Raw genomic sequence first — 21,425 nt, forward strand, 5'->3', positions numbered from 1 at the left:
GCCCCAGCTTTAGGAACTGAGTCTATAGCAATGAAAGGAAGGGATTCAGAGGGGGTCAGGGGTGGGTCTCAGGTTCAGGAAAGAGTTGAGGCGAGCTCCCAGGTGAAGTGGATGTGAGGGTAGCTGTGCCCAGAGCAGCAGCACCAGGATCCAGCCCACCCAGTGATGCCAGCAGTAGGGGGAGTGGGCGCTGTGGCAGCTGGAGCTGAACAGCTCTGCCCCTCCACTGTCCCCTCCTGTGATGGGCCTGAGTCTCTTGACAGGTGAGTGTCCTGTCATGTCCCCTCCCTGCCCCCCCCCCCCCCGCCACCCTGAGGGTGGGCATGCCCCCCAGCCTCTGTAGGCATTCCCATGTGCTCTGTTCACGCTGGGTGGGGGACCAGGCTCAGGCTGGAGACATGGTCCTCCCCCAACTCTTCCCTGAGTCAACAAACGAGTTTCTTGGTTTTTGTTTTTCTTTTTCCTTTTTCCTTTTTTTTTTTTTTTTTAAGATCTATTTATTCATGAGAAACACACAGAGAGAGAGGCAGAGAGACACAGGCAGAGGGAGAAGCAGACACTATGCAGGGAACCCAATGTGCGACTCCATCCCAGGACCCAAGGATCACACCCTGAGCTGAAGGCAGTCGCTTAACCATTGAGCCACCCAGGCGTCCCTGTTTTTTTTCTTTCAAATAGGGTTTTTGGTGTACAGGTTCCTCAGGAGCTAGTGGAGCTGGGAGAGAAGGATAAGGTTTCACCCTGCTGGGCCCACGTGGGGGCCACAGGCTGTGAGTTGGGGGTCTCCTAGATCTGGGAGCCGCATGCATGTCCAGGAGGTAGTAGTAGAGCTCCTTTTAGGTGGAGCACCAAACCCCAGACATGGGCCTAACTTGCATTTGGCCCCAGCATGCTCCTGGCAGAGCCAAGAGCCCCGCAGTAGGGCAGGCAGGCATCTGAGGGTGCAGTGGGTTCACTGTGTTCATACAGACTCACAGAGCACTGGGCTCTGCGGCAGCCCGGGGGGCCCAGCCATACCCACCCCCCATCTGCAGCCTGCCCTTTCTAGGGGATGGGCCTCCAGGGATCCAGACTTTTTACATAAGGGCATCTGTGAAGCTGGGGTCTCTGAAGCCCATTTTACCCTTTCTCTCAGCTGTGGGGTTGCATTCCAGACAGAAGGCCCGAGCCCTTCCCTGCCAAGGCCCTGGGTTGTGGCCTCAGCTCTACCTGCCTGCCTCCTGATACTCAATGGGCAGGCAGGCAGCTCTGGGAGAGACCTGTGGCTCAGTGAGTGGAGCTGGCCCATCAGGCTTGGGCAGGGGCAGCTCATTGGTCCAGGGAGCAGGTGCAGGCACCCCAGCTTGAACTCCACCCTCAGGTCACAGAGGCTACATGCTGGCCACGGGGTGCTGCTCCCCAGGGCACGGGGTGGGTTTTCCTGTTCTTATTAAACAGTAATGTTTTGTGTATTAGGAACTCGAGAGCTTTAAACATTGCTCCGAGGGGCCTGTCAGAAGTTTATTAGCTGAGCACCACACATTGATGCACAGGAAAAAGTTCTATCACTTCGTAGAACCTGGTTGTGAAGGTTCCTTAGTGCCTCCCGGACAAGACATCTGTCACTGTGATGAGGCATGCACTGCTCTGGGGATGCATGCAGGCCCTGGAAGAGCAGCTGTGTGCTGAGTGCTTGCTGGTGAGCCCCCAAAGTCTCCTATTTTGTTCAAGTGCCTTAAGGAGCTGTGGAGAGCCACGAGGTGCATGCAGGGAGAACACCCCCACAGCCCTCAGGGTCTGATTATGGAGGCGGATTAACTCTCCCCAGCTCCCCAACCCGCCTGATGGATTGCCTGTCTAGAAAGGCAGAGTCCGGGGGGACAGAAGGAGAGAACATTACCGTGATGGAACTCAGGGTAGGTCTAATGGGTGTGGGGTGTGCATGTCTTTCTGCCTCTCCCCCTCCCCCTACTTCTGCTTCCTTGTGTTGCCTTCCTTGTTTTGTGTTCTGCCTTCAGGCCTACCTTGTCTTTTCCCTCCCTCTTGCCTCTCTCTGCCATGACCTCCTTCTCTGCCCCATCCCACACCCTGAGCTTCTGTGTCTTCTCACTTGGGTCAGCAGATTGGCCCAGCCCACAAAGGGCCACACTATACACTCTGTGGGCTGTGCGGCCACATGCTCAGCTCTGTGATTATGGCCACTGGAAAGCAGCTTTGGGCCACTTGTGAATGGTGGGCATTGCCGTGTGCCAGTAAAACTACTGACAGAACAGGTGGGGGGCCTGGATTTGGGTGCTGGCTATAGGTGTCCTACTGTCATCTAGCGCCACTCTTCCTGGGACTCCCAGCATGCTGCTGCTAGTGTGAAGCCACCACGACAGTGTGGGGCCCCTGGGCCAGGTTGGTGGATGGACGGGAGCAGGGAGAGAGCTGCTCCAGTGTACCTAACTGTTCACTAACGGGGAGGGACAGGGATTCTGGGAGTTTGACAACCTCCCCTGCTCCTTCTGAGCCACTGCATTTCACTCCTTTAGCTTAATCAGGTAGTTCTGATGTGGAGCACGTTTTGAGTCTGGCAGACACGTTTCAGGGAAACAAACTGGAAGTGTTGAGATTGGGAGAATCCCAGTAGCCCGTCTCTGGTGAAGTTTGTGCTGTTTTGCATGGATTTTATTTATTCCACTTAATAAAGCATCTGCATAAGTTGGTAGCATATGTCATGAACCTTCCTCTGTCAACAGAGCTATAAATATGCAGCTCGTGCCACCTTAATTCCACATATCAGCCTGATTTGTTTTTCTAATTTATTTAATTAAAACAGATTATGGTGCTGCTGGCTTCATGAAGGTATGTGGAAAATCCCAATTTCAGATTGCAGCAGCAGATTTCCAATTTCCAGTGTCAGGAGAATGGCTGTCCCATTGCTTCCATCTCCCCGTCCTTGTGTTACTTCTGTGAGGGCCCGATGACAGTGTTCCCACCCTCCTGCTCAGGAGGGGCATAATTTGGCCTCTGGAGGAGCCCTGGGTAGTTCAGCAGGTCTGAGATCCTCTTTTCTTAGGAAAGTACTTCTCACTTTCCTTTCACAAAGAACTCTGGGTGACTATCCTGTGGACAAGCACACATAAGACAGTGAAAAACCTTGGGACAGTGTTAAAAGATGGGCAGTGTGTAACAGACAGGGGGACAAGAAGGGGTAAGTGAGATGAGCTGGGCTCAGGGAAGTCTCTGCAGGGAGCACTTTTGGAGCCTGCAGGCGGGCAGACCCACGGGAGACGGATATTGGTGGAGGCTCTGGCTCCCGTGCTCAGGACAGAGACAGGAGGTTGGGGCTCAAAGCTGGTGGCAGGCTCTGTGTAGACACCTCAGTGGAGCAATGGCCTCTGGGCTTGGGCCTCATTGTCACTCTGAGAAAGGCAGTCACTAGGCTTGCAGAGCCAGCACCCCTGCTGTACTGAGGATACAGTCTAATTAGCTATGATCCTGTCATTGTGCTGTGTATGAGTCTCCAGGTCTCATTCACTGTACGACCAGGGGTGCATTCTTGTGTAGCATGCGTACACCTACCTGTCCCTCCTACCCCGGCCTCTGGCAACCATGTTTCTGCTCTCTGTTTCTGTGAGTTCAGCAATTTCAGATCCTGCATGTAAGTGCAGTTTCGTAATAATTTTCTTTCTATGTCTGTCTGTCTTAAGTATTTTTCACTTAGCATAATGTCCTCCAGGTTCATTTGTCTTGTCACAAATGACAGAGGCTAATTCTTTTTTAAAGCTCAATAATCTTCCATTGTGTACTCAGAGCACGTTTCCTCTGTCCATCGTCCACTGGCAGGCGTTTTGGTTGCTTCCCCATCTTGGCTGTTGTGAATAGTCCTGTGACGAACCCGGGGCTGCAGGCACTTCTTTGAAGGAGTGATTTTATTTCCTTTTGACATATTCCCAGAAGTGGGAGTACTGGATTATATGGATCATACTTCTATTTTTAATTTTTTGAGGAAGCTCCATGCTGTTTCCCGTGGTGGCTGTGCCAGTTTGCATTCCCACTAGTGGTGCCCGGCGCATCCTTCACCAGCGCTCTCACGGTCCGTTGTCTAGTTGAGAATACCCACCCTAACAAATATGAAGTGAGATCTCCCTGTGGCCCTGATGAGCAATGCCACAAGCACCTCCTTATGTGCCTGTTGGCCATCTGTTTTCTTGGGGAAAATTTCTAAGTAGATCTTTTGCCCACTTTTAATTGAGTGGGTTTTTTTTTTTTTTTTTTTTTGCTATTGAGTTGCATGAGCTCCTTTCTTTTTTTTTTTTTAATATTTATTTATTTATTCAGAGAGAGAGAGAGAGAGAGAGAGGCAGAGACACAGGCAGAGTGAGAAACAGGCTCCATGCAGGAGCCCGACGTGGGACTCGATCCCACGTCTCCAGGATCACGCCCTAGGCTGCAGGCGGCACTAAACCGCTGCGCCACTGGGGCTGCCCTAGCTCCTTTCATGTATTGGATATTAAACCTTTACTAGATAGATGATAGATAGAGTGCAAATATTTTCTCCCATTCCATATTCTCTCTCCTTACCCCTTGTGTGGATGGTTTCTTGTGTTGGGCACAAGCTTTTTAGTTGGATGCAGGCCCACTGGTTTATTTTCACTTTTGTTGCCTGTACTTTTGGTGTCAAAAAAAAAAAAATCATCACTAAGATGAACATCAGCGAGCTTTTCTTTTTTCTTCTAGGACTTTTATGGTTTCAGGTCTTTATTTTGAGTTGATTTTGTGTATGTGGTGTAAAATTAGGATCTGCAACTATTGTTTTCCATGTGGGTGTTTCAACACTGTTCTTGAAGAGTCTATCGTTTCCCCAGTGTGAATCCTTGGCACCTTTGTCAAGTATTTGTTGGACACGTGTGTGGGTTTACTTCTGGGCTCCATATTCTGTCCCCTTGGTCTGTGTGTCTGTTGTCCTGCCAGTATTATGCTGTTTGATTACTACAGCTTTGTGATAGTTTGAAGTCAGGAAGTGTGATGCCTGCAGCTTTGTTCTCCTTACTCAAGATTTCTTTAGCTACTCTGAGTCTTTTGTGGTTCTGTACACTTTTTAGGATTAATTTTTTGTTTCTGTGAAAAATGCCTTTGGAATTTTGGTAGGGGCTGCATTGAATCTGTAGTTTGCTTTGGGTAATACAGACATTTTAACAGTATTATATCTTCCAATCCATGAGCACGGAATGTCTTTTTTTGTGTGTCTTTTCATGTTTCTTACAGCAGTGTCTTACATTTTCCATCTACAGGTCTTTCACCTCCTTGCTTGGATTTATTTCTAACTTTTTTTTTAAATTAGAATTATTCTCTTTTTTGATTGTTCATTGTTAGTGACTTTTGCATGTCATTTTTTTTAAGTTTTTTTTTTAAGATTTTATTTTTTATTTATTCATGAGAGACACACACACAGAGAGAGAGAGAGAGGCAGAGACACAGGCAGAGGGAGAAGCAGGCCCCATGCAGGGAGCCTGATGTGGGACTCGATCCCGGGTCTCCAGGATCACAACCCGGCCTGCAGGCGGCACTAAACCTCTGCACCACCAGGGCTGCCCGACTTTTGCATGTCAATTCCGTATCCTAAAACTGAATTCATTGGTTAGTTCTAACAGTTTTCTGGTGCAGTCGTATTTCCTGTATGTAGGATCATGTCATCTGCAGGGACAGTTTTACTTGTTCCCTACAGATTTGGATGCCTCTTATTTCTTTTTCTTGTCTGGCTGTTCTGGCCAGGACTTCCAGTACCATGTTGAGTAGGAATAGAGAGAGGGCAGGGAAAAGGCTCCCAGCTTCTCACGGTGGAGCATGATGTGAGATGTGGGCTTGTCCTGTGTGGCAGGACATTCATTATCCTGAAGACGTTCCTTTAGTACCAGTTAATTTTTATCCCGAAAGCATGTTGAGTTTTATTAAGCACTGTTTGTGTGCTATCAAGATGATCATATGATTTTTATCCTACATTCCGTTAACGTGGAGCATCCCGTTGCTTGATTTGCGCATGTCAAACCATCTTTGCATCCCAGGGCTAAATCCACTTGGTAGTGGTATGTGACCCTCTTTAAAAAAATTTTTTTTATTTAAAGATTTATTTATCGAGATAGTAAGCATGCATATGTGGATGAGAAAGGCAGAAGGGGAGAGAGAGAGACAATCCCAAGTAGAGTCTGTGCTAAGCATGGAGACTGATGTGGGGTTCGATCTCATGACTCTGAGATCATGACCTGAGCCAAAATCAAGAGTTGGACGTTCAACTGATAGAGCCACCTGGATGCCTAAATGTATGACCCTCCGAATGTGCTGTGGAATGTGGTTTTTTAGTACTTTGTTGAAGATTTCGGTGTCTGTGTTTAGTGGGATATTGGCCTTTCTTGTAGCGTCCTTGTCTGGCTTTGGCATCAGGCTAATGTTGGTCTCGTAAGATGAGTTTGGAAGTAATCTTCCTCTCTGATTTTCTTGGAGGAGTTTGAGAAGAATTGGTAGTAATTCTTTAAATGTTTGGTAGAATTTACTGATGAAGCTGACTGGTCCTGGGCCTTTCTTTGTTGGGAGATTTTTATTACCAGTTCAGCCTCCTTACTTGTTACTTGTCTGTTTAGATCTCCTGTTTTTTCAGGGTTTATTCTCAAGAGTTCATGTGTTTCTGGGACTTTGTCCATTTCTTTCAGGTGATTCGGTTCATTGATTTCGGTCACTAGTAGTTTCTTATGCACCTTCGTGTTTCTGTGCTGTTGCAATGTCTTCTCTTTCGTTTCTGATTTTATGTCAGATGTATTTTTTTACTGAGTTCAGCAAAAGGCTTATCAATTTTGTTTATCTTTTCACAGCAACTCTTAGGTTCTGTTATCTTTTCCGTCCTCACCCGTGTATAGTTGTCTCAACCCACGCTCTGCAGGGTTACAGCAGAGACTCCTATCCCACCACCTTGCTGACATCCCAGGCCAGTCCTTTATTTCCTATCTGGGTGCAGGGATGCAGTGACTTTGGGACTGGAATGTGGTACCTGTGGCGAGTTCCCAGGTATCAGCATGGCAGCTTGGGTCCCTACCCGCACTCTGAGATCCCTGCCCCAGTGTGAGCTCCTGGCATGGAGGGACCCAGCCATACCCTGGGTCTGGGGCTCCACCACTGAGCATCTCACGGGGCTGGGCATGTTCTGGGTGTGGGAGAGGCCTGGACTGCTTGGGTCATAGCAGTGGCCTTCATTGTACAGATGCCTCCATCTGACAGGCTACACTGCAGCCAGGGTCACCTGTCAGAACCCAGGCTCTGGGCCTCCACCTGACCCCTGAGCAGCCCGCCAGCTTGTACATCAGCAGATTTGTCTGGTGGCTGTCATCCACGCTGGGAGAGCTTTGTTCTGCCCCTCGGAACCTCTGCCAGACAAACACCATGAGTGGGTCTGGGTGCTGCCACCTGGTAGGGCCCCTGATAACTGGATAGTGTCTCCTTTTTCCTTCTGCTTGGTCACAAAGTGATGAATGAAGTAGAACAGAAAGGCAGGAGGCCCGAGGTTTCAGTCTTGTTCTCTCCATGTGTCCTGTGACTTTGGGCGTGCCCTGGCCTCCCTGGGCTCTTACCTCTCCACTCCTCTCTATAAGGCATGTGGGGACTATGCTTGGTGCCCTTGCATCCTCCTCGGCCCAGCCAGATAGCTTTTTGGCAGCCTGTCCTGGCCTGCAGGGACTGCCTGTCTGTGGTGCCTGGGCTCCTGTGCTGGCAGGGTGCTACATCTTCAGGAGCAGCTTCTCACCTCTAGATAAAAATAGCCACATGAGATCTGAGTGCAGCCTCCACCTGTCACAAGTGGCGCGTGGGCCTGGGACATGTGTCTGAGTGCAGTGGTCACCTGGGGGCCTGTCTGGAGGACATGTCCTTCGACCAGGAAGGGCTGTGTGAGTTGCCGGCCCTGACGTGGCTCTGTGGTCTCCCCAACTTCTCTGCATGCTTCGTCTTCCTGATACAGGCCCTGGGTGTGCTGCCTTCTCTGGGGCGCCTGGGCCCTGCGTCCCATGCCCTGAGGAGGGGCCGGTTCTCCTCTTCCTGTGCTGCCTCCATGCATCTGCGCTCCCAGCCACCTCCACTGACTTGCTACCCCGAGGTCAGCTGGGGCCGAGGCCTCCTGAGGCTGTCGTAGGTGTCTCTTCCCCTCAGGAGATGCTCCATCCTGGTTGCTGTGACTGGCCCAGGGGTTGGAGAATTTCCAGCCAGCCTGTCATTCCCTGGACCCCCCGGCTTCCTCCTGAGCCCCTCATAAGCCTAGAGCCTGAGCAATCCCCCATTACCTCCAGACCCCCTGATGTGCAGGACGAGCACCAGCACATGGGTCACATACATCCTTTCCTCCTTTTCCGGTGGGGAGACTTGCGTGCGGCACACCAGGGGGGACGTCCCACAGGGTTACAGGAGTGACATCGCAGTCCTGGTCCTGGACACACGTGGGTTCCTGTAGGCCTCTACCTGGCATGAATGCTGGCTGCAGGAGGAAACCGCCCTTCCTGGGAGCCTGAAGTTGCAGTCTTTGGGGCCTGCTCGGACCCCATCCCAAACCCTGGGAGGTGACCACTTCCACCCGGTGCCCAGACCTATGTGCCTGTCCGAGGGCTCAGGTGCAAGGTCCTCCTCTTCTCCTGGGTGTTAGCCTGGCTTTTCTTGAGGCCTCAGAATCTCTGGCGGAGTCCTGAGCTGCATCCTGTGAGTGGATCTGATGCTGCAGATGATGCAACCTGTGCCAGATCACCTGTGGCCGAGGAAGAGTGTGGGTGGCTGATGGCACTCTGTTGCTCAGGCGGCAGCCTGGCCATAGCAGAAATCTGAAGAGAAAGGCAGGAGTAAAGCACTGCAGGGCAAGGTGGGATGTACCGGACAGACAGCAGCCCAGCCAGCAGCTGCTCTTACAGATGAGTGACTTCATGTGCAGACACAGGACACTGCGAAGGCAGACCCATGCCCACCTACCGCTTTGGCTGGGTGCTGCTCCCTGCTCCCAGCTGTTCCCCAGCTGCCCTGGACATGCCTGTGTGGGTGGGGTGACACTTGGAGGGACAGTACCACAGGAAGGAGTGACGAGTTAAGGCCCAGTGGATGGACTCTGACCCATTGGGTGGCAAGTGCCTGACCTCTGCAGAAAGGCCAGGGCTCTGCAGGATCTGCATCTCCATCAGGATTTGGCAGGCGTCATGTCTGCTTCCCAGTATTCTAGACAGACAAGCTTGTTAGAGCTGGTGGGGCTTTAGCTGTCTAGTGTCAGGTGTGGGCTGGGAGGTACAGGGGGACGTGGTGTCTGGGCCACCTTTGGGGTTGGGCTGATGAGGCCGGCATGCCACATGGGCCTCTTTGTCTGTGTGGGCTGCCTTGACTCAGCCTGGACGCCAGCTGGATGCTCTGGGGGTTGGGGCAGTTGACGAGGTGCCCAGCACTGGGGGAAGCACTTGGGGGCCCTGGACATTGTCTTTCTGACCAGTGCCCCTCCAGGGATATCATCTGTTTCCTGCTCGACTGGGAGAACCTCCGGGACCACTGCTGGTGCCCGTTCAGTCCTGGTATGGCTGGGTGTGACCCGGAGTGCTAGCTATGCTCTCCACATGATGGGGAGCTGCCCTCTGCCCTGCTCTCCTACTCCTGTTTGTGCACCTGCCCGTTGTCCGTGCGGGCAGTCTAGCTGCTGTGTGATGGGAGCCTCCCCTCCCTTGTCAGCATGAGGGCCACGGTCCCTGCTTGCTCCTCATGTCTCCTCCCCTGGTCCCCTTTGACCTCTGTGTTTCAGACTGTGTAGATGCAGCCATTCAAGGCTGGTGGAGTCTGGATGAGTGTGATCAGTCTCCAGTCCTATACGGGGTTGGAGGGTGTGTCTCTGCTGCCCTGTCCTCAGCTCCCTCAGTGGTGCCAGCCCTCCTGTGCATGTGAGCCAGAGGGCGCACACCCCTTGCCACCCATGGGCCTAGCTTTGAGGAGAGTCGGCTTACCCAGCAAGAGGCTCTGTGCTGCCTGCCTATACCTGTCCCATCCCCTGGTCATGAGGCTCCTTGAGATCCTGGACACACAGGGCTTCCCATGGGGGACATGTGACAGGTTGTGGGATGGTGTTTGGTGATGTTGAGCTTCCTATTCTTAGAAACTTCTTTTTTCATTTAGCAGAATGGACCCTCTCCCTGTCCCTCTCACCCCAACCCCAAAATAGTCCTCCAGGGTGTAGGGGACATGTGTTCAGGTCCGCCCCCCCCCCTTTTTTAAGATTTTATTTATTTATTCATGAGAGACACAGAGGAGAAAGAGAGAGAGAGAGAGAGACACAGGCAAAGGGAGAAGCAGGCTCCATGCAGGGAGCCCGATGTGGGACTAGATCCCAGGACTCCAGGATCACGCCCTGGGCCAAAGACAGGTGCTAAACCGCTGAGCCACCTAGGGATCCCCTCCAGGTCCCCTTCTTTCGGAGTGTGATGCACATGCTGTCTGACCCAGCAATCCCTCCCTACCTGTGGGCACACTTCTCTGTAACCCCGTCCTCTGGATGGAGACAGCCCATGTGTCTCTGGAAGCCTCCCTTCTTCCTGGTTCAGCAGCTTAGGGTGAGGGTGCCCATCACTGGCCCATCACCTCTGTGGGACACGTTAGTTGGTCAGCATCTGTCTCACTGAGTATGAGGGGTCCCCTCACACAGTGTGGGCTCCTGGGCCTGACTAGAGGGAGGGTGGCCGAGCCCCACAGCCTCACTACTCGGGATGTGTTCTCCTGACGGCTGCCCTAAGGCAGGACTCCCTCAGGGAGATGCAAACGAACGCTTGGTTCCCAACAGTGTTGACTTTCCTCCAAGTTAGGTTTTTGCCAGTTACTCTGGTTCCCAGGGTCTACGTAGGCCTAACAGGTATCCGTCACTGTTGTGTCATTTCCGAGCCCCGCACTGTGCAAAGATTTGAGAGGCACACTACATGCATCTCGCTCACACAGTGACTGGGATGTTGAGTGGGGCACCGAGCCTCTGGGATTAGCCTCTACCTGTTCATCACAGTCTCTGCACCTCTGCTCACCTGTGTCCTTGTGGATACCGTGGTGAAGCGTCTATGCCCAATCTGCAGTGTCCTGGCCTGAGCCCCTGGCCGCGGGGTCCTCTCTGCCACCCAGACTGCCCCAGGGGTCATGGTTTGGTTTCTGTGGCTAGCTTGCCGAGTCTGCGTGCAGAGGCATGGCCCACACCTGGCGTGCCCACGGGTAGACTCAGCCCTGCACTTACCTCCATTCCTGGCCAACTTCGCAGGGGGTCTGTGCCCCAGGGCTGTGTTGTGGAGACTGCTGGTGCCATTGCATACAGACACACTCTGGGCACTTTCAGACGCTTCCCACCATAGTACAGCTAGGAGTGGTTTTGTGCAGAGCCGCTGCTAAGCACATATTTTGTGGTTTCCTGTCAGCACATTCGTGAGGCGGGATCACTGAGTGGGAGGTGATGAGTGTTAGACTTGAGGCAAAACCCCAATCATTTTCCATAGTGGTTTACTAGTCTTTATCCCCACCACCCTTCTTGACCCCTAGGAATGCCAGTTCTTTGTTTCTGCCAGCTGAATGGGTGCAGAATGGTACACAGCGGGTTTCTAGCAGAGTTGACAGCCTCTCCGTGTGCTTCTTGGAATAGGTGCTTCATCCTCTGTGAGGCTTCTGTCTTGTGCCAACTTTTCTTTCACGTTGTTTCTCGTTACTACTCCATAGGTGTTCTCTGTCGACTGCCAGCACCAATTAGGTGGGCGAGGTGCCCTGGGAGAGGGCAGGACTTTGTCCCCAGCATGAGCCCCATTGCTGACCCACATGGGGCATGAGGGGCAAGGGTCCACCCTGCCCGGGTCCTTCCTCCTGGTGGGTGGCATGTATCGGCTCCCCTCTCCCTGACTAGCCACCTGCAAACTACCAGCCTAGAAGAGCTCCTGTCTGGGCTGCTTCCTGGCTCCACACAGTGGATCTCATTTTGTCCATGGAGTGTGTGAATGGTCTCTCTCGGGGGGCCATGAGTTTACAAATAGACCACCGAGGCATGGATGTTCCTTTTGCTTCCTCTCTGCCTTCCTCTGAACATCATGTTCTGTCCATGAGAGGTGGTCTCTGCAGTGCCTGGGAAGTCGGTGTGCTCGCCAGCCTCCCATGTGCCCACTCACAGCCCCCGTCAGCTTCCTGCCTGCATCCATGCCACCTCTCCCTGCCCCTATGTGCACACCTGCCCCCCTCCAGCCCTCTTCCAGCCCACCTGATGGCTGTGCCCATCCCTCTGTGCCTGAGGTGAGGCTGAGGCAGGTGGGCGGTAAGGAGCCACCTCACTGGCTCACAGGACTGGACATGAATGAAGTTTAGCCCTGGGTCCTAAGGGGTGGTGTTTGGTTTTGGGATCTTGGCTTGGTTTTGTAGCTGGGATTTTAGTGCATTGCATTGTCCTGTCCTTCCTGTGCTCACCCTATTTTCAGTTCTGCTCCTGGCAGTACTGCTCAGGTGAGCTTGCAAAGTATTGATGAGCTTTTAGCAGGAGCCCTGGCCTCATTGGCAGGGTTGGCATGTAGGAAGCAGGTACACTGGGAGGGTTGATGGATGCACGCAGACATTGTCAAGACAAGGTGCTGGCCTCCTGCAGCCTGAGGATCCAGCACCACTGGTCTCATAGGTGGCCACCTTCTAGCCTCCTCCCCACACACCCCTAAATGCCAGGTGCGGGGACCCCACAGGGTGCACTGCAAGTGGAGGTGGTGCATGACAGCTGCATGTCCATCGCCTATTGCTCCAGGAAAGACAGGGTTTCCAGTCTATGAGCTGGTTTGGTTCCGCTCAAGATTGGGCCATCTCTTGTGGTGGCACAGACCCTGTGGCTACCACCTGGGCAACATTGCCTCTGGTGCTTCTGCGCAGAGATGGCTGCTGGCACTCACTGGGGGGCCAATGAGGTGGCCGAACAGATTCAGAAGTGGATTTGGCACTGTGTTTGCCAGTGCTCTTCCCATCACCTGCTCCTAACAGTGGGTATGCAGGGCTGCCTCTCAGTCCCTGAGGCCCCTGGGCTCAGCAGGCAGGGAGGGCATGGAGAGGGACAGCAGGAGGCCCACTGACCCTGCTCTCTCTCTTATCTCAAAGGCTCAGCTGTCACAGGCCCTGGAGGAGCTGGGGGGCCAGAAGCAGAGAGCGGACATGGTGAGTGACTTGGTGGTGGTCTCATGGCCACAGGGAACCCAGGGGGTAGGTGCCCTGGACCCTGGGCAGGGAGGGAATCATGTCCTTGTCATGTAGGCACAAGCCTGCAGGTCTGTAACATTCCCAGCGCTTCCCTTCATCAGAAACACAGGGGGGATGAGAAGGGAATGGGGCTTGGGAGTTGGGGACTGCCCCTGGATTACTCTGATGTGGGTGCCCCAGTGCATTTTGCCCCACGTCATGACCTGCCCAGCATAGAGCAGATGTGAGCAGCAAAGAGCCTTCGGCCCGGCAGTCCCTACTGAACCACCCTGGCCATGTCCTCATGAGGTCATCCCTGGGCTCTTGGCCTGTGGTGGCCCCACCTCACGGTGTGCAGACTGAGACACCCACCTGACTCTGCAGCCCACGTTTCCCTACTGAGCACCAGATGTGCTCTGCTGCCTTTTTTTTTTTTTTTAAAGGATTTTATTTATTTATTCATGACAGACACAGAGAGAGAGGCAGAGACACAGGCAGAGGGAGAAGCAGGCTCCATGCAGGGAGCCCGATGTGGGACTGGATCCCGGGTCTCCAGGATCACGCCCTGAGGCAAAGGCAGGTGCCAAACCGCTGAGCCACCCAGGGATCCCCCTCTGCTGCCCTTTGATAGGTTTCCTCTCCATGTGCCGCCCTCTTGGATTGCCTCTGCTTACCCCCCACCCCCCACCCCAGGTGCGCTGCCCACGGGGATAGGTGCAGGCATAGGCAGGCACTGCTGACCCTGGCCTGGGCACCCAGCGTCGAGAGGCTTCCTTACCACCATCTGGGGGATAGACAGTGTGGTTTAGTCTCTGTGTGGACCTAACCATCAGGGTCATAGGAGGGCCACAGGGTTTGCGTGTGTTGTGGAGCTGCTCTGCCCCAGGCCACATGCCAGCCACTTGGGGTTGGGGGTGGGCTCAGAGGCTGACATCACAGCTCAGGGTTCCTTGTGCACTGTCATTGTTTGTCTGCCCCCAGCTTTGAGCAGATCATCTGGCCTTCACCTGCAAAATAGGAGTGGCCCACAGGTTGGCGTGCCATGTCCCTGGATTTGTTTCATCATCCTGCAGCCATCCTTTCAGCCTCAGGCTGTCTTGTTATGTCTTACTGCTGCTGTGACCGTAGTGGAGGCCAGTACTGAGGAGATCCCAAACCGGCCCACTCGTGAGGCAGGGGCCTGAGGCTCGGATGGGATGAAGCCCAGGTGCCAATACCTGGGAGCCTGAGGCCAGCTGTGCTCAGAGCCCCTGACCCACAGAGGTGAGGGAGGGTTGCAGGGTTATGTGGTGGGCATTGGTAGGACGAGCCAAAGATAGACATGGGTTAGGTAGAGCATGAGTCCAGAGGTCAAGGATGGCGGGATGGCCTGGGCAGTGGGTGGGGGAGTTGCAGGTGGGATGGGAGGATTGGGGAGGGCAAGGCAAGAGAAAAACGTAGGGGTCTGAGCTGCCGCTGGCTGTTGGGTGCCCAGGCCTGGGGGTGTGAGTTCCCACATCAAGACCCTCGAAGCTCCTGGGTATGTATACATCTTCCGGAGCCAGTGAACGTAACCAAGAAGGTAGACCTTGTGGATCAAGACCTGTCAGGCTCTCCAGCACCTGGACATGCAACCCAGGAGGGGCACCTAGGACCTGGGGAAGAGGCCCCACAGCACAGTCCTGTTGTCACACACAGGATCTTCAAAATGTACAGCAGCCCGCCAATGTTTCTGCTGCAGGGGGCTCTGTGGGCACATCTTGTTCCTGAGTGAGTTCTCTGCAGCATGCATTCATTGTGGACTAATCTGAAGGGAACCGCTGTGCTTCTGTGTAGATCCTTCACCCTTATCTGGCGGGGAACAGAGCTTGGGACCCAGGTGGGGCCTGATGGGAGTGGGGGACAACTGCCTCCAGTGAGCCTGGAGTGCGGAGCTTTGTCAATAGTGTGGCCCAGCTCATGTGTATGTGCGTGACTAATGGGACTGCGGGGGGGTGGTGTGGGGTGCGACATGCCTGGGGTGCAGCTCAGCCTGCCTGGTTTCTAGACCTTGGGTGTGGGGTTGGGATGCTCCTTGAAGTCAGACATATCCATATGAAGAACCCTGGGGGAGACCCTGATGTGCGGGTCCACATGCATCGCTCCCTCATCTTTGACCTGAACAGACATGTGGCTGAGGGCTGTGTGTCCTGCCGTGCACACACGGGTGGGGAGAAGGAGGATGCAGTTGTGCTGAGCACAGGCCCAGCCCTCGGCATGGAGGCTGAGACAACCACCTATCAGAGCTGGCATCTCGGCCCGGGTCCTGCCTTTCCCAGGCTTCTGCCATGGGGCCACTGGGGCTGCTGCATCTCATTGTGGGGATGCCCAAGGGACATGGGGCTGGAGGGTGGCTTTCTCGCCTTGTTTTCAGCCCGTACTTTCTTTCCATTGTGTAAAGCTCCCTTGAGCCTTAATATCCTGAATACTGGTTCCACCTCTAGACTAATTAAACTAGAACTCTGGTAAGTGGGAGGGCCCTCTTCTCCCCAGGTGGTGCTGATGTCAGCCAGTGCAGACCTGGCGCCCCCACCTCTGTGCAGGGGCCATACCTCAGGCACTGTGAGGCCTTTGGGGAAGATGCTCCTTGGGGAGCTTTGGCTGAAATGTCCCCATGGCACCAGCCGTGCAGAGCCTGGCAGGCGAGTGAGGACCTGGCTCTTCCCAGCTATGCGCAGAGTTGCAGGCTCTCTGGTGCACACAAGCGGGACATTGTGGTTGCCTTGCTTCCTTGGATCCAGGCTGTAGCTGTCACCTCACACAGGTTTAATCTCTGCCTTCTGATTGTCACATGTTGAGCTTGTTCCCATTTGTTTCTCCTCTCTCTCCTTCCCGCTTAGTGGGAGAACACATGGCTCGAGGCGGAGTGAAGCAGGCGCTCACTCAGAGGCTCACGAGCCTCTCTTCTTCCATCCTCTGCGGGCATTACCTTCTTCAGCCTGAGGAGATGAGGGTTAGGAGGGCGTCCCAGTCCCTGTTGTAAGCCCTCGTTGACGTGGGAGTAAGAGGTTGAAGGTGGGGATGGTGGCAAGAGCTCTCTCTGACATGGGAACCGAAGCCACCCTGGGTCTGGCTCTGTGACCCTCACCCTGTTTAAGGGCAGTCATGGCAAAAGGTGCAGCAGGGGGCACCTCTGGTTGCAGGAGGGCGCCTCCCCATCCTCTGTCCAGGTAGGTTGGGGACGGCCTGATTCCTGTGCCACCTTGCCCAGCCTGTTGTTTCTGAGCCCTAAATTGATTCACTCTTTAGGAAAGGGGAGAAAAAAGAGAATTTAAATATCTGTAGCTAATTGCAGATGATAAGACAAAGATGGTTTGCCTTTCTGTTATTAATTAGCAAACTCATGCTAATTAGGAAGCATGGCACAATTCAGGCTTTTCCCTTTAAATGCAATTAATATCACAAGGAAAAATGTCCTGGGCCATAGTTGTATCATTAACATCCCTCACCCTAATTAGATATGGCCAGCAGTGGCTGGAGAAATGAGTTTTTTTATTATAACTATAAAAATCCCTCTAATATTTTATGTACTCCAGGGAGCAAGAAGTGAAGATTTATTTTCCGATTTAAGGGGAATGACACCCCTCCCGACTCTGGCTGATGAAGCAGTTGTCCGCCTTGAGACTGTCTGCTAACAGCTCCTGTGGGCTTGCGCTGCCAGCCTCTGGGCCTGTGGCCGGTCATTCAGAAAGGGAGAAGCTCCGTCCATGTGCGAGCTGCCCCACGCTGGCCATGACAGGCGCTCTACAGGGTATCTGTGGGGTGGCAGCACCCAGCAGGGCAGGCCCACTGTCCTAGGGAGAGAAGCATCCTCAAACCTGCAGCCTTCAGCCTCCATGTGGCCTCTCCCAACCTGGGGCTTTCATCCTCGAGTGTCAACCTCACTAGCTGCAGCTCCGAGGGGCTGACACGCAGATGACAAGAGATGCCAGTGAGAGCCGACTTTAAGCTCTACGAGGGGCCACGCACACCTGCATGCAGCTTGCTGATGCCTCTGTCATTGTGAAACCAGCATCGAGGGTCAGGAAATTGTCAGGAGGAGTTGTGTGAGCTCTCATTGTTCAGTGCTGGCAGCCAGCATCTGTACGTGCCTCCTGCCCAAGAACCTGGCCTTATCGCAGTCTGCCAGCATTGCCAGCTGCCTTCTGGAAAATTATTACAAGAACCTCCTGGTTCTGTGACTGATAGTGACTCATTTCACGTCCTGCATCCATCCTGCCACAGGACCAAGCCCAGGATGGAAGACCCCCTGCTTTGACGGAGGAACTTCATCTGTGGTTGGGGAGTCAGGAAGGCTTATGGGGAATGTCACTGCAATGGCCAGGGGAGTTGGGTCTCCAAGGCTGGCGGCAGCCTCAGATTTTGGCCAGCCTGTTTACTCCCCAAGAGCAGTGTCTGACTCTGGAACCCCGCATGATTCAGTGAGATGTTCGGGGCTGCAGGTGGCAGGCTGGGGCCAGGGTACCTCAGAGACTGAGCCCCAGGAGCTGCCGCTGAAGTGCAGGAGAGGTGGGCAAACGTGGCCCTGTGGGCGGCTGTGTCCCCAGCCTTACCTGGGCTTCACCTGCCGCACTTGGCTGGCTCAGCTCTAAGGCTGATCTGGATGATCTGTGCAGTCTGTGGGTGTCCCAGGACCTGGTCCTGCTTACCTTCCCCAGGCCGGCCCCTCTGCCGCATCCACTCGCTCCCAGCATTTCCTGGGGGTCGCTGCTTCTGCACTTTTGTGCCCACTGCTGGCCATATGCCTGGCCATCCTATGTCCTCAGGGTAGCCAGTGGGAGAGACAGACCTTTGCTGCAGGAGAGCAGTCTGCTGGCTTAGGAGCAGTGCTGGCTCCTCCACATCAAAGCGACATCCTGGTCATCTTCAGGTGGCTAGTGCCTGGCACGGAGTGAGCACTTGAAGAGTGTGATTGGGGAGTGGGATTGATTCTGGGTGGGCATCTGCAGACTAGGCTCATTCTTGAGTGCCCCAAATACTGGTGGTGATAGTAGTTTATTAATGCACACTCACCCACCTGACAGCGAGCTGGGCACTATTCCAAGAGTTCTGCAAACGTCAGCTCTCAGAGCCCTGCAAGGTGGCCGTTGTCACCCACCCCGCCCCCTGCCTTTTACTCATCAGGATGCAGAGGCACGGCTTCTAGTGGCTTCCAGTTCCAGTGGCTTTGCTGCCAGCTCACACCTCTACCTGGGCCTTCAGGATTCCTGACTATGGAAGTATCTTTTGTGTTCCAGACTGCACTAACCCATGTTAGCGCAGGCAGCATTGTCACTGTCTCTACTTCACAGATGGGGACAGTGCACTGAGGGGTGTCTGATGCCCAGAGCTGTGCATGCCCCCGGGGTGGCTCTGTTAGGACTCCCACCTGTGTCCCAACGCCATGGCCCCACAGTCCTGGTCACCGCACACTGTTCTCAGCCGTCCTATCCACTGTTGAGTGCTGGCTTCTGAGGATGGGTGCCTGGGATGCTGTTTATTTATTTATTTTTAAAAATTTTATCTATTCATGAGAGACACAGAGAGAGGCAGAGACATAGGCAATGGGAGAAGCAGGCTCCCTGCAAGGAGCTTGATTCAGGACTCGATCCCAGGACCCCGGGGTCACAACCTGAGCTGAAGCCGACTCTTAACTGCTGAGCCACTGAGGCATCCCAATGAGGTGTATTTAGAAGTTACCATTGAGCTGCCCTGGGGTGCACAGGGCTTCCCTGAGAGCAGAGTCCCCAGCAGGTGCCTCAGGGCTGGAGAGGTCGGGGTGACTGAGGGATGTGGAGCTGGCTTCTAGCTGCTATCTCTTGCCGGCTGCCCTGGGATGGTGCATACTGCACAGGCTTGTCCATGCCCTGAGTTCAGCCCTGGGTCCCCTCCTCCTTAGGGTGTCCAGGTGGGGCCCTGGCAGAGATGGTCCCACATCTTAGGATGTAGCTCCTAAGGGGGGAAGGGGTCATGCACCTTGAGCTGGACAGTTTTAGTGCCTGGCACCCCCATGGTAAATCGGCCGGATTCAACGAGTGTCTCCTGAGCCACTTCCAGGCAGCCGTTCCGCCTCGCCATGCCTTTCCTCATGCATGTGTTCACAAGGCCCTGCCATTCTCTGTACACGGCTTCCTTCACCCTTGCGTGTTGCCTCCGTGCTGTTTCTGCCCCTAGGAATGTGTTTCCATCTCACGGGGCTGAGTTCTCCCTCAGAATCAAGCTAAACGTCCTCTGCCTCTCCTTCCCACTTGCTGTCCCTTCGTAATGACATGTTGCCTTCCCGCTCCACATTCACTTGTGGGCATGTGGTCATCACCATAGCCCTTGTCCTTACTATGAACTTGCTTCAGATAGTGCCACAGCTACTGAGTGCTGAGTGCTCCCATGTGCTGTACCCAGACCATGTCACCAAGTCCTCATTGCAGACTCTGGGTGCCGGTGCTGTCGCCATGGCCCAGATGAAGGGAGAGGTGTGGTGAGTTGGGCAGGTGGCAGGCTGATGGGTACTGTGGGGCCTGCTCATGCCAGTGGTCCTGTGCAGATAGCACAGTCCCATGGGACTGGGCCCCGGGCCCTGGTTTAAAGTACTTGCTGAGTGACCAGATGTGGACATAGGGAAGCAGCTTGCGTCTCTGGTCCTCTCTCCCAGTGTGGGGGCTGGTCTTGTTGGTTTTGCTGGGTTTGCAAAGACCTAACAAGAGATTAGTGATTTATTACCTTACAAGGATCCATCTGCATCTTAGAGACTCTATTCTGAGAAGATGATTCTTAGCCTAGGAAATGAACGTCTAATGGTGTAATTTCTTGCTCCTAATTGGATCCTCACACAAAAGAAGAACTCCCCTGATGTGGGAGGAACACTTCACTTTGTTCCTGTCTGAAGCAGAGCCCCAGAGCCTTAGCATGTTGCGTATCTGACAAGGCCTGACCTTCTCAGTGTTTTCTTAGATATCCCCGTGTTTTCTGTCCTGGGCAAAGCTTGGAGTTAGCTTGTCAACTCTCATGGAAGAATCCTGTTGCCCTGTGCTTGTAGGCTCTCTGCAGCCCTAGCTTCCTGTTCGTGACATCTGGTATGTCTCTGGCCTCTCAGTCTTCACAGACTTCACTGGAGTTTGGTCCTCTGTTCCAGTAAGTCTTGCACGCTTCCTGTTAGGTCTGTGCCTGGGTGTTTGATCATTTCCATTACTTGCACATTGCTCTTTGCCCTAGCTGGCATCACCACATTCACCACAAGCCTGCTGGGGTGCCTCTTGGGGTAAGGGGGCTGAGAGAAGGCAGGCACTCCAGATGAGGAAAAAGAGCCCCCTGCACACCCCAGCCCACAAAGCCAAGGCCCGGTGAGAATCTGTTATAGCCACAGATAGAAATTGGCTAAATTATCTTTAAAAACCATGGGTCTCCTTCCAGTTGGGGAGGAATCCTCCACAACAGACCTTTTCGGGCTCACCTTGGTTCTAAGTATGCTGTTTTTGTATTTTTAAAAAAAATTTATTTATTCATGAGAGACACAGAGAGAGAGAGAGGCAGAGGGAGAAGCAGGCTCCATGCAGAGAGCCTGATGTGGGACTCTATCCCGGGTCTCAGGATCACACCCTGGGCTGCCGGCTTCACTAAACCACTGAGCCACCCGGGCTGCCCAGTGTTTTTGTATTGTTCAAATGTCTCGCACCTCTGCACTGACCCTCTCTAGCTTGGCTCCTTCTCAACTACCAGTTCTTATTGTGTCCGCATTAAGTGAGTTTGCTCCCTACTGTATTATTAAATCTGCCACATCTTCGCCAACTGCTGCAATTTCTCTCGCACATGTTGGCCACACCTTGTAAGTATGTTCAGGGGGAGCTGGGTGACACATGGTCCTGGCCTTGGCTCCCACGGTCTTTTGCGGGGGCTCACTGTCCTGGGCTCTCTGCCAGCCAGGGTCTCACTGCTGCTTCCTTTGCCATGGAAGGGCCCCCGGGCATAGCCTATGGGAAAGCTTGCACAGTGGCCCTGACTGTGCTATTCCTCTGGAGTCGGACTTGTCTTGTGCCTTCCTAACTGGGAAGTGTAGACACGTGGGTGTCCTGGGACCCATGGATAAGCTCCACTTGACAGAGCTGACCTCAGGTGTTCTGTAGTGAGGGTTTTTCCTCTCTGTAGCCTCCTTGATGTCATCTGTAAAAACATAGAGGGTCCAGAGCCCTTAGAACTGTGGACACGTTTCTGCTACATCCACTTGTCTGGAGAGGCTTTTTCAGTTCTTG

The 21,425-nt window shown here is 53.7% G+C and overlaps 1 protein-coding gene across 8 annotated transcripts in view; it reads left to right on the forward strand.

Annotated features, from left to right (window-relative positions):
* MAD1L1 (mitotic arrest deficient 1 like 1) overlaps window positions 1–21,425 on the forward strand; it is a 347,527-nt gene that overhangs the window by 190,751 nt on the left and 135,351 nt on the right. For 5 of the 8 annotated variants that reach the window (XM_035718311.2, XM_025416062.3, XM_049111201.1 and 2 more), the window contains one exon: window positions 13,108–13,164. The exons of 2 other annotated variants lie outside the window; for them this stretch is intronic. In XM_035718311.2, the coding sequence (XP_035574204.2) occupies window positions 13,108–13,164 (57 nt within the window). Of the gene's footprint in view, window positions 1–13,107; window positions 13,165–14,427; window positions 14,449–21,425 lie in introns of those variants that run through there. One more of the 8 variants, XM_025416069.3, reaches the window with a different exon arrangement.

The sequence above is a fragment of the Canis lupus genome, chromosome 6 (genome assembly GCF_003254725.2).
Source record: "Canis lupus dingo isolate Sandy chromosome 6, ASM325472v2, whole genome shotgun sequence".
Lineage (NCBI taxonomy): Eukaryota > Metazoa > Chordata > Mammalia > Carnivora > Canidae > Canis > Canis lupus.